This window comes from Euwallacea fornicatus, chromosome 10, assembly GCF_040115645.1.
Source record: "Euwallacea fornicatus isolate EFF26 chromosome 10, ASM4011564v1, whole genome shotgun sequence".
Classification (NCBI taxonomy): Eukaryota; Metazoa; Arthropoda; class Insecta; order Coleoptera; family Curculionidae; genus Euwallacea; species Euwallacea fornicatus.
The window spans coordinates 2891611-2908588 of record NC_089550.1 but is presented as its reverse complement, the minus strand read 5'-3'; the positions used below and the strand labels follow the sequence as shown (position 1 = coordinate 2908588).

At 35.6% G+C, this 16978-nt stretch overlaps 1 protein-coding gene across 3 annotated transcripts in view; it reads right to left on the bottom strand.

Annotated features, from left to right (window-relative positions):
• LOC136341514 (uncharacterized) overlaps positions 1–16978 on the bottom strand; it is a 39117-nt gene that overhangs the window by 4290 nt on the left and 17849 nt on the right. For all 3 annotated transcript variants that reach the window (XM_066286567.1, XM_066286566.1, XM_066286568.1), the window contains one exon: positions 3073–3146. In XM_066286567.1, coding sequence (XP_066142664.1) covers positions 3073–3146 — 74 coding nt within the window. The remainder of the gene's footprint in view (positions 1–3072; positions 3147–16978) is intronic.

The following is a 16978-nucleotide window of genomic DNA, read 5'->3' as shown; positions in this document are numbered from 1 at the left end:
CGTGGATCAAAAACGGCAGTAAACAACAAAGGCAAAAATATGACTGTCTATTCCGAAGGCTTTTACTCTCGAGTGCCCTTTAAAAGGTCCAATCAATCCACTATCTTTGACAAATCTCCAGAGCTGGAAGTATAACTCAAAAAGAGAAATACACATAAAGGCCAATCCTCTTCGAGCTCGTGGAGGACGTAATTTTTAGACGTTCCGGTACAGACAAAACTTTTATCTGCCAGTTTGAGTTTCCTTTATAGGGAGGTGTAAATTTTAAAGCGAAAGGAAACACAGTTCTTATTGAGTCTTTGACCAATAGCAATTTGCTAACGTTTCTAGAAATTTCATTTTCTCGCACGTAGAAAAATAGTTTTTTTTTAAGAGATAGTGGAAATATGAGTGAGAAAGAGAGAAATAGAGAAAGAGGAAGAGAGAGAGAGAGAGAGAGAGAGAGAGAGAGGGAGAGAGAGGGAGAGAGAGGGAGAGAGAGGGAGAGAGAGGGAGAGAGAGATAGAGAGAGAGAGAGAGGGAGAGAGAGAGAGAGAGAGAGAGAGAAAGAGAGAGTGAGAGAGAAAGAGATAGGATAAATTTGATTTATCCTAGAGTTGGCCCTTTGATGTCGGCCCCTTTCAGTAGAAACACTTTCTTGGTTGTCTTCCATTTCTCATACACTGAGATGCTCGAAAGTTCACTTTAAATTTCGAATAAGACATGAAACAAAGGACATTTTTGACGTTCTTCAAATGTAATTTTAATGAAATTTCTAATAAAATGCCCGGCAAGGGCAATACAGGTTGATTCAGACCTATGGAAACAAACTTCTAGAGATTTCTCAGTGCAATAATAGAAAGCATTTCAGCGCACATGTCCGGAAACTTCCTAAGGCATAACGCCCTTATGACGCTTTAATGATGTTTTAAGACAGTCATGTACAAAAATCTGTTTTATCGAGATTTAGTGCGTTTCATTTAAACTTGTTTGCAAAAAATAACATTAAAGTAATTGTTCAAAATGTATTTGGATTTCCTACTGACTATTTGAATTGTCAGTTCGGTTGACATTGGATTGGCAGAGGTGATCCATTTACGTGGCCTCCTAGGTTACCCGATCTAATACCATTAGATTGCTTTCTATGGAGAGATGTGAAATCTTTGTTTTATGAAACGCCAATAGACACAGACCAAGACATGATTTGTCTTCGCACGACTGTAGCGCCTTAAGGAGACATTTCGGAACATGGGTTCTTACACTTAAATATCTTTTATTACTGCACTGAATAATCCCTAAAAGTTTGATTCAATATTTCTGAATCATCTTGTATATTTTAGTTATGTGAATATTTGACCAATGGATTACCCGAAAATTTTATTCTTTATATATAAATATTCTATTCTATATAAATATAAAAAAATTACTTATGCGCAAATTTTTCCGGAAAATTACAAATCAATTACGTTTGATCTCAGAAGACTCCTAACTATCACAGTAGTTTATGCGATATATACAGGGTGTCCCACAAGTGTTTCATTATATTTCAGTGGGTAATAGTACATTGAAAATTAATATGACTCCCTATATAAACCATATTTCAATAATGCTTCATTAAGAAGATACAGGGTGTTAAACTTAAAACACACCTGGAATATTTCAACGTATCAGAGTATCAATGAACAGGCGAGCTCAATTATGTATTGAACAAAATGGCCACCAATTTGAACAATTTCTATAATGTTATAGCAAATTAATAATATTTAAAACAAACTTAATATTATTAAAACCATTTAGAGAATATCGTGCATATAGACGGTATTCAATTTTTTACTGGCAAACGATACGTCGGACGAAAAAGAGTCAAGTGAGCATTTTTCTTCTAAATGAAATTAAACTTATAAAAATAATTTTTATTTTGATAAAAGGCAGTGGCGCACCATGTTTTTCTTTAAAAATGTGCTGAGAGGTGTCCGTACGCACGTCACTGGTGAAACGAAAAATAGCCCTTTTGCATAAATAAATGCGTCTACATTAACTCTCAAAACATGCCAAATTTCACTTACATATCTCAAACGGTTTTGAATATATCAATAAAAGTTAGATTTTTTAATTAAAGTTTAACACCCTGTATCTTCTTAATGAAGCATTATTGGAATATGGTTTATATAGGGAGTCATATTATTTTTCAATGTACTATTACCCACTGAAATATAATGAAACACTTGTGGGACACCCTGTATATCATCCATTCCGTCGTTATTCAACTTAGCAGTTAAACTCAAAAATGTCCCGAGATATTTATTTTGATATGTCTATCTTGGTCTAATGTTTCTATGATAATTTACCAGTGGGCTAGCTAAAATCCTACTAGTTACTTGCATAATTGACATACATCATTATAATCCCAATGCAGACCGTACAGGGTCGGTTTTATTTTGGGTTTTTCCTCGCAAACATGGCGAAAACTCGTTAAACTTCCTTCCATTAGGGTGGACTAGATTTACGACGACATGTTATAATAACGTCGCGAACTTTTCGAAAACAGTTTTGTTGTGTGCCTCGTGTGCCACAAAATTATTACCGAAGCTGAGACAAAACTTCTTGCAGTCTCATTCCTTTGTAACTTACGTGCAACGTCTCTACTTTGCTCTGAACTTTCCAAGTATCGGTTTTTGACTGTTCGCCCAGCAAACAGCAACGTTTAGATTAATTACATTCCTCGCTAGTTTCGGTAAAATGGCTTATTTATAACCCCAGAGTTGGAATGTTAACAATAAAGCTATCTGTGCATAGATAATCCTTTCGCAAATTCCGTACTTTTGACCGGGAATATCTGACTGAAAGCCCAGCTATCGCTTTGAAGCGGCCGATTCTAAAGCTCTGGCATAAAATAGCTTTGAAGCCGCGATTAATTTATTCAAAAGCGTTTTAATTTGTTTATTTTACAGCCACCACCTTGTACTTCTGTGTGAAATTTATACCACATGTTTAACTTATTCACACTTTAGAATTTTCTATTGTTAATCTCTCAATAGAAGGGATATTTCCGCTCCGGATAGACGTAATTCATTGAAAAAACAATTCACTTACCTCGTTTTTCGCATGGGTCTCCAGAAAGTAAATATCCTGATGGGGCGAGCAGTTGATTATCCGGCCTTTCATTGCTGAAACAAATTGAAACGATGGCTTAACTGCCCTGTCATGATACGCAATAAAAGATAAAAGAAAACCGGGGAAATGGGTCCAAATAGAATCCAATTCGCTGGAAATGCAATGTGTTTTCGCCGCGAAAAAATTCACAAAGAGATTCTGGCTCCCTGTGCGTGCAAAAAAAGGTTTCCTCTGAAGTTTAGATGGATAATGAGCGAAATTTTATCCATAACTCACTTGCATGAATCTGGAAAGCTAACCACGTACCTAACTACATATACCGGGTGTTCAGGCGAACCCCGAACATAGGAGATTAATATGGGAAACCGTTTTTTTTGCGCTTGCACGGGTGATTCAATTTAAAAATTTTTACATGGAGGTTGTAGTATTCAAGACCTGTCCATCATTCCATAACTTTCTCAATTTTCTAATTAGAGCCCTTTTAGCACAAAATGCCTCCGAATTTCAAAAGTTTGAATGTCGCGCGTAATCGTTCGATGGCACGGTTCGTTAGATTGATTGGTGGTCTCTTCGAGCAATTGTTGTTGATGTTTTTACAGAAAATGTTAAGGTTTTTTGTTTTTCTTTACTTGTTTGATTGAACTTTAATGCGTAAGTAGATTTTTAATTTAATTGTTTTAATTTTACCTTTATTGCATTTAAATAAAGGGTTAAATAAAAAAAGGAAAAATTCATTTGACGTAGTGTCTTTACGCTTATGTTGTTGGCGACTTAACGTTTGATTAATTTTGATTTTAACTCTGACTGATCGTGGCCTCGAACGTTTACGTGGGATATTCAATTTTTTGAAATTTAGACGCAATCTGAGCCAACACGGCTCTAATTAGAAATTTAAGAAAATTGCGGAATGATGGTCGGTCTTGAGTAGTACAACCTCCTCGTGAAAGTTTTTCAGTTCGGTAACCCGTGCAGGCGCAAAAAAAATAAAAACCGATTTCTCATGTTAATCTCCTTTATCCAGGGTTCGCCTGAACACCCAGTGTATGCATGGTGTGTTCATGATAAGAATATCCTGCATGGGGAACTCGTAAACGGTAACATAGTCTTGCTTAATTAGCAGAGAAAAATGTGCTTTCAAGGGAGTGATTTGACGGTGCACCCCAGTCTACAAAAATTATTTTTGCTATTTCAGTTACGTTGAAAAACCGAAATGTTCGAATTTATTTTTTCCCCAGTTACGGAATGAGATAGTTTTGGATTCTTTAATGAAATGATCGTGATGTTCATAAAAACTGCCACGGAAAAGTGGTCTATGCTCTGATCTATCTCGCACCATAATACGAAAGAAAAGCAGTTAAAGAGGAAGCCGAAAATTTGTTTTTTTTTTCGAAATAATTGAAAAGTAAAACATAATTTTGTACTGGGTAAATTTTAATTATTCTCCGTATTGAAGATATGCAAAATTAATTTTTTAAATGTAGCTAAACCTAAATAAAAACGAAGAACGAAATCTGGCAACACCTTCTTTGAATACCTTACTAAACAAATGTTTTAATTACACTTTTATAAGGCAATAATTGCGGTTTCCAGGTTAAAGAGAATGAGAAGTCGAAGTCAACAATCGAAACTTCGGTGCTTTTAAAATACCGGAAAGACCAAAAATACTTTTCTAGAGCTGTTTGCGTAGTGAAACTACTCCCTTGAATTAGCAAGCTTTTCTCCTATTTTACCGAATCTCGAAACATTGCATATTATTTCCTATCGGGTATTGCTTTTTGGACTGATGAGCTGTACCTTTACAAAGGCCGGTTGTAAATTTTTTACACGTTCTCGTATCGATATCATTTCGTAGATGATTCAGTCGAATGTTAACTCTGTGACAAAGAAGATATTCGTATTACCTACTAAAGTAATAATCGGGAAATCGGGTTTTCTCTTGATTTAAGGACTGATAAGGTACACCATTAGTGCATCTATCGTTTAGTGAGTGAAATTGTGTGTCATTCAACTGACATTTAGTGAGTTAAAGTGAATGTTACTGATGTGATTCAGGCTCACGTTTTTGGTGCTCGGGAGTGCGTCCCTCGCTCAAAACTAAATAGAACAAGGTCTCCACCCACAAGGGGATGCTCTGAGTGAAGAAAGATGCCGTTGGATGATCCCACACGTAGGATGGGGTGTCAGGAGTAGAAGATGGGGGTAAGATGGGTTTATGATTTAAACTGAAATGAAAGTTCTGATTGATGTTTTTTATTGTTAACAGGTAAGTTTGGGTAGGTTTAAAAGAACGACGTCATTTAAGATTCTCCGTTGGATGATTCCACGCATAGGATGGGGCGATAGGACTAGAAGATGGGGGTAAGATGGGTTAGTGCATTAAGTTAAAAGTTCTGAATGTTATTTTTTATTATTTACAGGTAAGTTTTGATTGGTTACCGAGAATGATGTACTGGGATATTCTGTTAAAAGGTGAAATTCATTTTGCAATAGCCATTAAGGCGTGGTTTGCAGTGGTGTTTCATTTTCAATGTTAATTTTGGTGTTCTTTAATCCTCTTTTGTGATGGTTTAGAGGATTTACAACAATTTCTGAGATTCGGAAAGAATTTAATTCGGTATTGCGTAAACTTTCGTTATATGAAAGTTGTTTGTTTTCATTTTTCAAAGGGTTATTTTTTATTCTTTAAATTGAGAATAAGTTCCACAGTTTTTGAATTAAAGACTTGATATTGCTCTTAGGGAGTTTTTTTGGGAATGTGAAATGCATTTGAAATATCTGTTCCCTCACTTAGAACATCTACGTTCCGAGGCTATTAAAAAAAACTCTCATACCTCTAAGAGCTTTCGAAAATTCGTGATAATATTAAAGTTGGGAGCACTGCTAAAAAATTAAATTGATTTCCATTCCATTCGGCCAGACGCAGGTCATACCATCGATCAGCTAGGTTGAAACATATGTTTTAAATGTAGAATGGAAACAAGCAACTTTTGCTTAAAACAGGTTTAGCTGAATTGCTCTATTTTTTACCCTTTATCGCTCACTATTCATGTGTATCAGCGTTTCTGGAACGCTCTGTGTGGGACGTGTTTTGTATGTATATATATTTTAAATTTGTGGTATTTCTAATATTTAGAAATATTAAAATTTAAATAAAGTGTATTCAAGATTAATATATACAGCATGGGGATGCAATAAAAAGAAATGATCATTTACCGAATAAATTTTTCATTTCTCGAATAGGTTGAAATAATAAGACTCAAATATATGCAATACGCCGTGTTGTGGGTCGTTCTTTTTGTAGGAGCACTAGCTGGAATTTTACAAAAAGCAGGTTATAATTTGTTTGCATGTTTTCATAGTGATATCATTTCGAAGATGATTCAGTTGGATATTTGCGCGGCGGGAAAGGGATATCTGTAGTAACGAATAACGTAATAATCGGCAACGTAGCAGCGTTCTTTTGTTTTAAGGACTCTTAAGATACGTCATTAGTGTAGCTGACATTTCGCGAGTGAAAGTGGGTGTTGCGATAAACTTTTATCTCCTTTTGAGGTGGTCAGACAGTTAGTGCTAGGGGGTGCCTTCCGCCCTCAAGGCTAAATAGAACAAGGTCTCCATCCGTGTTATCTCATATTAAACAGACCCCTTAAGTCGCTGTTTAATGTAGAGAAGTACGATAGGATGTAAGGGCCAAGGCCTTGCACGGAGGGGGCTACTCTGAGGGAAGAGAGACACCATTAGATGACCGCACAGGATAAACAGGATGAGGTGATGGGAACAGAAGATGGAGGTAAAATGGGTTAATGATTGAAGTTAAAAGTTCTGATTGTTGTTTTTTATTGTTTATAGGTAAGTCTTGATAGCTTTAAGGGAACGACGTTATTGGAGATTCGCCGTGGGATGATTCCATGCACAGGATGGGGCGATAGAAGTAGAAGATAGGGGTAAGATGGGTTAATGATTGAAGTTAAAAGTTCTAATTATTGTTTTTTAATGTTTGCAGGTAAGTTTTGGTCCGTTAATGAGAATGACGTAATTGGTAATGTGGCTCAAAGTTAAAATTAATTCATTTTAGAACAGTTATTAAGATGAGATTTCAAATGGTATTTGGTGTTTGTTATTCATTGTTACGTTCTTTGATTATTTTTTTAAAGTTCTAGTGGCTTTGAAAGTATAAAATTTTAAAAAGTCGTGTCACATTTTTAACTTCTACAAAGGAAGTATGTTCAATTTGTGATTTAACAAATTAAGTACAATGTTGGAGATGTTTTTAGTTTGAAAATGTTTTCACCCCAACATTTAAATTTTTCCATACAAATAGGCGACTCAACAATTCCGTAGGATATTAGTCCAAAGTTTGTTAACTTGACTTTTCATGTAGTCGGTATGCCGATAAATCGGCAACTATGTATAAAAATGGTCAATGGTTGTAAATTTGAGCATTAGATGGCGGGAGTTTTTGTGCGCAATGTTGTCAGACACCTAATTTCAACATTCCTTGCTGCTTTTCTTTCAAAAAATATGCTGCAAATTTATATTAATTTAACATGAATTAAACCAATAGCATCTCTTACTTTATTGAACAAAATGACTGTTTAGATTTGAACAAAGCTCATAAAAAGCATAATTTCCGTTTCCTGCTGCCCCAATTTGAGCCATTACCTAATGTGTTTGATCAGACCCTTAAACATACATCGTTTATACACTCACCCCGTTATCACATTGTGGCTAAGTAAACACCATACAGCACCCTCAAGCCTTATTAATGGTCCAAGGGAGCATTGACAAACGTATACGAGGCAAAATTGCATTGCAGGTCTGCAAACAGTTGATGTTTCGATAGTCCATTTGCATTGCTGCTTATTAGAAATTAGCTTATTAAAATTTAGTGTATTAATATAATTAGGAAACTCTCGTTCTTCGTTGCTTTATAAGTAGAAAACCTTATAACATTTTTTTTTAAATGGCTACAAACATTTTAACAATTATTTCTCGATATTATGGTGAATCTGAATGTTGAAAGTTTTTAAATGCTATTGTGGATATTTCTGAAGATTTGTTCCTCCTTTGGCAAATTTTATTAACGAAGAAAATGCAGAAATGGTAATGAATTTTCGGTTTTTTCCCTTTCGACGTCGGCAATTTGTTTATTTTCCTTTTCATTATTCGCACTGAGGGTGAAACGGTCCACCGCATTCACAGGGATTTCCTCAATGAAAGAAATTCGTTTGCTCGTTTCCATTCATGTCGGAATTGAAGTTTTCTCGAGAGTCTCGACCTGTCAAGTCTCAGTCAAAGTTATTGCACTCGAAATAGTGGTATTTTTGCACCGACTTCGGCGAAGCTAGAATAAATTTCCTCTGGCATGGCTGTGTCAGATTTAGATGGTCAAAACGTGACAGAAAAAGGTGAAAATACGGTCGGGAAATGCGCGGTTTTCGCCTACGTGTGATGACAATGCAAGTAGTAAACTTAGAGTAATGTCCAAAAAAGATCAGTCTCTTGGTAGAGAGTTAGTTATAGTTTTCTTTACACAAATTGGTCAGATGTTGCAATAGCCAATAATAATTAGTCTTCATGACTGAATCTGTATTAGATATATAATTGGGAGATAATTCACCGAGATATAAAGTAACTAATGCGACATGTCAATAACGCTAATACGTCACGCTGTAAGTGAATATCGCGTCTATCGAACACTGAATTAAATGTGAAGTCATGTGAATAATCACCAAAGTGACTTTTTGACATTATGGTGAATCAGGTATTTGGTGTCTTTGTTGTCATTATCGTACAATCCTGTGCATCTTTATTGGAAATTTGAAGCGTGTATTAACCTCATTAAGGATTATCATCGCTCATTTGGAGCAAATAATGTATACGATGATGGTTGTTTTTAAGTCAGGCTCTCATTCACACCAAGTAACGTGTATTAGGAACAAACTCAAGAGTCGCTGGCACCTGAAATTTTTATTAAACATTTTGATAATTTTAGACGCTGTAAACAAAAGATTGAGAACCATCATAAAATTTTAATGTCTTGTATTTCTATAACGAAACTAGCAAATTGTGACGTTACGGCGAATGCGTATTTTTTAAACAAACATAAAAAGGGCTTTTGAGCGCTATTATTTGAAACCATCGTACTTTAATATACCCGCAACCGCCTCCAGCACCAAGTTGAAACTGAAGTTATCTCATCCGGAACAATTTTTTCTTTAAATTCGCAAGAAAAAGCGAGTCATTAAGCGTCGGCAGAAAACAAATGCCTGAAAACCGCGCCTCAAAGCTTTTCCGGGCGGTGATAAATAATTCCACGTGTCGGGAAAGTGTGAAAAAGTTATTTTGGAGTGATGCCACTTAAGATTATACCTACCGCGGCAAAAAAAACAGTCAAGTTTTTTTATGGCAACCCCATTATAAAGTTTTCTTAGTATAATATATGAAGCCGGAAGGAACAAATGCATATTCAGAAACTCTAAGGCGAGGGTGGAAAGTTTCGGATGTTGAAAGTATTCGATTGTTCTGTTATTGTTTTGCTTCCATCCAAAATACGCTACGAAAATATTTCATCCAGACTTCGATGGATCATAGATTTAAGTTCGCCCAGAGCGGATTTCGAACAAACTAATTTTGTTAACCGAAGGTTCCCAATTAATTCTCTTTTATACAACACGGTTTAGCCGTGGGCCAAATCGAACAACTCTAATCTTGACGGTACACTAATAAACCGACCCTTGTCTCGAGCCTTAACTTTGTTAGTGTGTCACGAGTCTCGACAGTGGAAAACCCGGACCCCAATTAGATAGTTTTATATCAAGATTCGAGCAGTTTCACTTTCGCTCTTTTAAACAGAAGAACTCTTTTGTTAAGTAATTAAAAGCACATTTTCAGCATTATAAAGCAAATATAGAAAACAATGGTCGGACAGGGGCTATCGTGACACGTCATACGAAATACGAGTTGCAAAAATCGAAACGGGAGATGGGCATAGAAAGATTTAGGACAGCTTTCCAATAAAACATTAATTAGTGCACGGGTCTTTTTAGTTCGTGACACGTTAATCAAAGTACAATTTTCGACCCAAGTCAGCTTTATGACGAGGCCTGAAAACCGCCATTCCGGATGCGTTATGCAAAAGCGATAAAATTTTTTGCTCGGTGGTCACTGCTGATGGGGATTAGATGGTAACTGATAGTTTAGGAAATATGAAATATCAGACAATAACGGTGAATGGCGGAACTGTTATAGAAAGGAACGATGCCTGCGAGTTAATATATTTTATTATTGATAACAAACGGTAGTAACTTCATATTCTTGAATTTGGTAAATTATCGCGATGGCTAGAAACAACAATAAGAATAAAACTATAATCATTTCGATAATTGTACACTTATTATTTATTAACGTTACAGCTATAAAATGATGTTTTGAACTTACTATTGTGGAAACGCATTTTAGATTTTCTTTAAGAAGCATAAGTTCCCCCGTTGTATTAAATTCCCTGGGCTTATTAAAAAGTGAAAAAAGATAGTAGCGCGTCTCCGGCACCCCACCTTTAAATAACTCTTTTGAAAAATTATGTTAATAAATATTGTACGCCCCTGATTTTTTTCATTATTAATATCTAAATTGTTGGTTTATGGAGAATTCCCGAGCTTATATTAAAGAGCCCAAGTTTTAGTAACGAAAAAAACTTCCAAAGGGCGCTAACCTTATACAAAAATGATATCGGTTTTTAAGTTTTACTTTTCAAGGGTAATAAGTTGTTTAAAAAGCAGCATTAATAAATTGTTTGAATTCGGTTTGCGGCTTTGAAACTTTATATCAGCTCTTATTTTGTAAAACGATGGTATATTTGCAAAAGTCCATAATAGTCTAATTAAAAATGTCAATAGTCAGTGGTGTAATTTGTTCCCAAATGTCTAATTTGTTTTTGCTAAAAGAGAAAAGAATTAAATAAATTTGTTAGTTTTCGCGATAATTGTAATTCTGATATTGTTCAATAATTAAAAAAAATTACTCAGCTTTCACCGGCTTCCTGAGCTTATTAAGGAGCCTAAAAAAGAGTGGCATATTTGTCTTCCTAGGGCATAATTTTATGTTCTAAATGATTTTTTGGCCTGATATCGCTTTGCGGTCCCATAGTCATTTTCAGATTTTTGCCATTGCAGCCTCCCCTTCGTCAACTCATAGAAAAATCCGGACAAGTGCAATATTTATATTGCTATTTTGACGAATGCCAATTACTGCATTTGCATTAGAAAATTATTCTTAAACAAAAAACTTTGTTACGTTTCGGGTTTTGAATAAAATTTGAGTATTTCAACTTTGACTGCAATATTTATAGGTATCTTGATCGCTCTTGAAAGGAAATTGAGCAGGTATTTCAACAGGGCGGCGTTGAGCTTTGTACCCGTCTTGTTCGAACGGATGTTTTATTCCATCCTCGTTCTGTATATGAACAAAAAACTGCGATTTTTCCACTTTATCGAGACAGTTGTAGAGTTCTCTTCTGTATATGTGAACGAATCGGAATTAGCAATTATAATTTCCGCAATACGTGGGCTCCTATCGCAAATTCCCAAAGGGCTAATTCGCTTTTCAGTCAACAACGAGCCAGTTTAGATTTAATTGGCGCATTTATGCACACTCATATGCTGATTGCTTACAAAGCGAGCGAAATGTCTAAAGCTCGTTCCACATCAGTTCATCGATCGAATAAATTTTTAATTTCATCGACGGAGGTACTCACGCACACGGAAAACGGGAAATTTCGACCTGATATTGTTCGAGACAGCTCTATTAAATTTCTCATTTCAAGCCTCCATAAACTTTCTGTTTAAGTTCGGCCGCAAAATTACTAACGTTTATTTTTCCGTCTTTTTAATAAAACTTTCCGTCTCGGGCAAGGAAAATTCACTGGCTAGATTGAATATTAGATATTGTTTGCCGTTGAATTTAAGAGCAGCCCTGGACTTAAAAGCCAGATAATTAGATTTCAGTTTGTGCTCCCTAATTAACTGTTTGTCTCTTGACAATAAAGTGCCTCCGTTTTTGTCTCAAATTTACGTTTTAAACATCAGACAATAAGTGCTATTTTAATTCAATTAGTGATCTAATAAAAGCAAATAAAAATTAGCAACATTGGGGGCGCTTCGCTACTCGTCCTAAATTTCTTCTGGATGTTTGATGAACAATCTCTTAAAAATAACAACTTGTCACAAGTTCTTCAATAACAAGACAAATTCTGGCAATATTAGCAAACTTCTTGAAACAAACATACAATGCAACATAGTCAGCATTTTGTTGATGTTCAGTTGGTTTATACCGAGATTTCTGTAATAACTAGAATTTTCTAATAAAAAAAAAAGAACCAGTTGACAACGTTGATACCTTCTATATTAATGTCATGCCTCCTCCACCCGCATCCTTGGTAACTACAGCTTTTGAAGCAAAAAAGATCAAAAGTCGACAACATTGGCAAATTTCCTAGTTCTTTTTATGTTCTATTTAAAACAAAGGAACAAACGTAACGTTCCCATTTTGTGATGAGTAATTATCGTGCACAAAATGCATCCTAAATTGTTTCTATACTTTTAGTAGCAGTTTCGTTAAGAACAATGTAGGTAGTCCATGAATTAGACATAAAACACAATTTGACCAACTTCCACGTTCCTTTCATGGTCTTTTTAAACCAAACGAATAACACGAAACAACGCAATGTTGCCATTTTGTACTTGGTCACGATGCTTTAGCTGCCTTAACGTCTAGAAAAACAACAAAAGGACGTAAAAAGTAACAAGCGAATGCTCTGGGAGAATACTATAAGAAAGCTTTATTGCAAATCGAATATCAAAATGCCATTAGAGGCGCCGTTATCGTCTCGAAAAATAAGAGAAGTGTAGCTGAGTCCCGGGAAGGAAGCAATTTTAACTGAACCGTTCGGTCTTAACTTCGTAGCTGGAAAATACACACTGCATTAGGACATAACCGGATAAAGGAAGTAGATAAAGGGGCTCTTTTTTTGGAATTTTTGCATTGTACTCAAATGGACAGGGTTTTTGCCAGAAGCGTGTATTTAGAACATGAAATAAAAAAAAACAATACAGCAAGAGTTGACAACACTGGTCACTTTAAATGGTACCATGTTCATTTGAAACAAATGAACAATGCAGAGTTGCCACATTTTACACGAAAGTGGACTTGTTCAAAAGTTTACTGATTGTTTAATTTTTTTCGCTTTCGTTGTCTTTTTGAATCCGTCTTTGAAGCTCTTCTGCTGTTTTACTCTCAGCTTCACATATATTTTGCTAGTTTTGTGCGTTTTCTTATTTTTTCCCTTGTAACTTAATGATTTCGTTTAGTAACGTAACGAGTATTTTCTTTGTTTTTAGGCTAATCTAAAAATCATAATTTTAATTTTCATTATTCCTTCGGTAGTTGTTGGCTCATATATCCCGCCTCCAAAAGCACATTTAAGCGGCTCTAGAAATTTCCATAAAAATGGCGGAAACGTCGCTGCGAGGCATTTAAACCTCTTCACTTCATATATATGCGATTTAATGCGCGACACTTTAGAAACGTCAAGCGGCACTCGTTACATCGTCAATACCGGAGGAGATTTAGAGCAACCATTGTGAAAATGCCGGCAGAAAATTGCGTCACAGAAAAATATGCATGTTCATACTATACTGCAGACGGCGAAATGACAAATTCCGAGTTTCAAACACCGCAATGCCACACTCCTGTATTCGTTTTACTATCCCCATAAGTTTTAAGACGCAATATTGCTCTAGCAAGATCAATCCATTAGAACGGTGAATAAATGCAAGTGTTGACAACGTCGGAAATTTTGTGACAGCTTACCTAGAGCTATTCTCTTTTTAAAACAAAGGAACGTTGTCTTGTTGCCGTTTCCTTGTAAATCGGAGGAGGATTTTTTCCGCATAATAAAGAATCTTTTCAGTAATCCATGTATTGACCAAACCGCCAACGCTTCGCAAATAGTAATTTTACTTCTTCAGCTTTGTGATGTAAATAAACTGTAACTGCCGGTCTTCTTGTTTCCATTCCCCGGTAAAGTATGGAAATTTAAATGATTCGTGTTTTCCTTCGAATAAGAGATTTTTAATTAAAAACTTCTGTAAGTGGATCGTGTTGAATAATTAATTGAAACGACGGCGGATTTGGGTATACTTTTACAAAAGTTTCCGTGGAGACGCTGTAATTTTTCAGACAAAATGGAGGTGCTCTAAACAAAAAAATGGCTCAGTAACACCACTCTTATGCCATGACAGTTTAATCGGCTTTGTTCTTTTTTAAAACAAAAACTAATGCCTAGTTGCCGTTTATATCTGAACAGAGAATGGCTTTCATTGAAACGCGAATTTATCCCTTGAGAAGCTGTTACATCCATGGAGCTAAAAAAGCTGAAAATGTTAAGATGTTGGAAGAAAGATTTTAACTACATCTCTCCACTGTACAGGGTTAAGCTTTTATGACATTGTTTACCCGCTTTTATTAAATCGGCTTTTTCCCGGATTTTAATGAGGTGATGGAGACATTTCGGATAGACGAGGAGAGTAACAAGTTAGATACTCTTGCCAACAATCTGTCGTTCCTCAGGTATCGAGATGCAAAATTTTCAGAGAATTTACATATTTTAAGTATTGATAATCCATACCCTTGGCTCCGTTATTGTTCCTTTTTCTAATCATTTTTTTCACAGTTTTTAGAGATGGTGATAGATTTTTCACTGAAACGTTAACAAGAGTTTTTTTTTCTTAGTAAAAGGTGGGTGGTTTTGTCTGACAATAGTGTACAATTCCACCTCTGTAACATCTTCTACTTGCCTGTGTGGGGTGTCATTCCCAAACACAATAAAGGAATAAAGAAATGACTCATTTACCTTAATCGAACCGTTGAAAAATGGCGGTAAGATGCATGTCATTTCATTACCATATTTTCGAGACGGGTTTTAAAGAATGGGACATTATGAGCTTTAAAATGTCTTGGCATCCATTTTCAATAAAACCCTTACCAAAAGATCGAAAAAAGTCCCTAAAGGGGTAGGAAATTTAGTCTTATCTCCTGCAAAACCCGCGTCTATCTAGATAAAAATAAATTAAAGATTCCCTACGGGGTAGGTTGATTTATTATTGAAGGCTTGCGTCATGTGGAATAAAATACGTGAAAAACGGTTTCAGGTCTAAAATCGCTTTTAAGGTCCAAATTACATGGAAGATTGTTTTTGAAAAGAATTATTTACCATTCAGATTTGCGGAAAATTACTTCATCTAGCAGATAAAAAACCGTACATGACTGGTTAAATAGACGATCGGTCGTTTGTAGCCGACAGAAATTCCAATGACGTAATACAATTTGGCAATTTGTCATATGGTCGTGAAATGCGTCGTAAAGCCCTAAGGAAAGCTAGATGCAATTCAGGTATATTTACCGGAAAAAACGGAATGAAAATAAAAAAAATATATCAATTCCAAATCCCTGCTTTGGTGACATTTGAACAGTTTTCTTGATCCGCAACAATTTGAACTTATTGAGGTCAAGGTTGAGTCGCAATTAGGAAGAGATTCTGTCCGCTTTTAGTAAAGACGTGTTTCAGACTTAAGGGCGAATTAATGAGCCGGTCAAACACGATTTTTCCCTGACAAGACCCTCACGTTACGCCGTTAAAAAAAAATTGACGTTCGGATTAATGAAAAGCCAAGTCCAGTCCAAAGTAATTTATTACCGTCCATATCTGGCCGGCTAATATACCCCAGTCGGGTCACTTTGTCTTAATTTTTTTGCCATTCTTCCATTTTCAAACCTTTTTAGATGTGGGTGAGAAATTGTGTATGCTCGTGATGTACATTTTAATTTTTTGACATTGCAATTGAACCGGTAGGTCCAACGGGTCAGAAAAGGGGTTATTAATTTTTCGTTTCGCAAAACTATTCGGTCCTACGCCAATGTGGGCATATTAGGGTCAGCTCAACAGGTTTTCAAGTATAAACCCTAATGACTTCCTCGTTAAGAATTTTCTACAAAAAGTAATTTTAAAGCCGGGGATTTAACCCTTGAGATTTCCGTTCGCGATCTAATGGACTCTCGCTCGTCTATTATGTAGACGAACATCCCGGGATTTTCTTATTTCGCTAGCGAGGGCATTTCTAAAGAATCCACGTTAATTTTTTATACTCGATTTCGAGGAGAATCCTTTCAAAGTGGGAAATGTTGCTTTAATAAATCGATCGTGAAGCACTCTTAATGACGGAAAGGGAGCGTTTCTTTAGAAGTGCAGACTGCAGACGAAAATGAGCAAAGACTTCATTTAGTGCTCCTTCGTTCCAAGCTTCAAGTGGAATTCATTTCTAACTTAATAACTTGAATCCTCACAATCACAATAAATTAAATTTTATTTTGCCCATGTTTACTTCAAATTTTATGCACGTGATTTTATGTTATCTAATCTATAAATTCAGTTTGGCATAATGTCAAAGAACTAAAAGAGGGCTCAAGTTTTGAATTTTTAGCGATCGCGTAGAACTGGGTAGGCCAATGAAATTACAAACGGGAAATTTAACAATAAATCTTCTTCGCGTTCACCCCTTTGGTCGAAAGTTATTGTTGCAGATAGAGAGGGAATTCAGCAAAAATTACTGAAAAACAAAACAGATAATTCAAAAAATTATATAAAATGTGAAATTTATTTTTAAAACGCGAGTCAAAGGCAATGAAGTCAAGGTACAAAGTTTTTTATTTTATGAAAATATTGCGCTAGTTGCCATAGTTAATGATAAAAGACAGGAATATATGTATGTAGTGGGAAAAGCTCACTCGCCAGATTGCCAAGATTAAATTAAAAAATTTATTTAGGTTT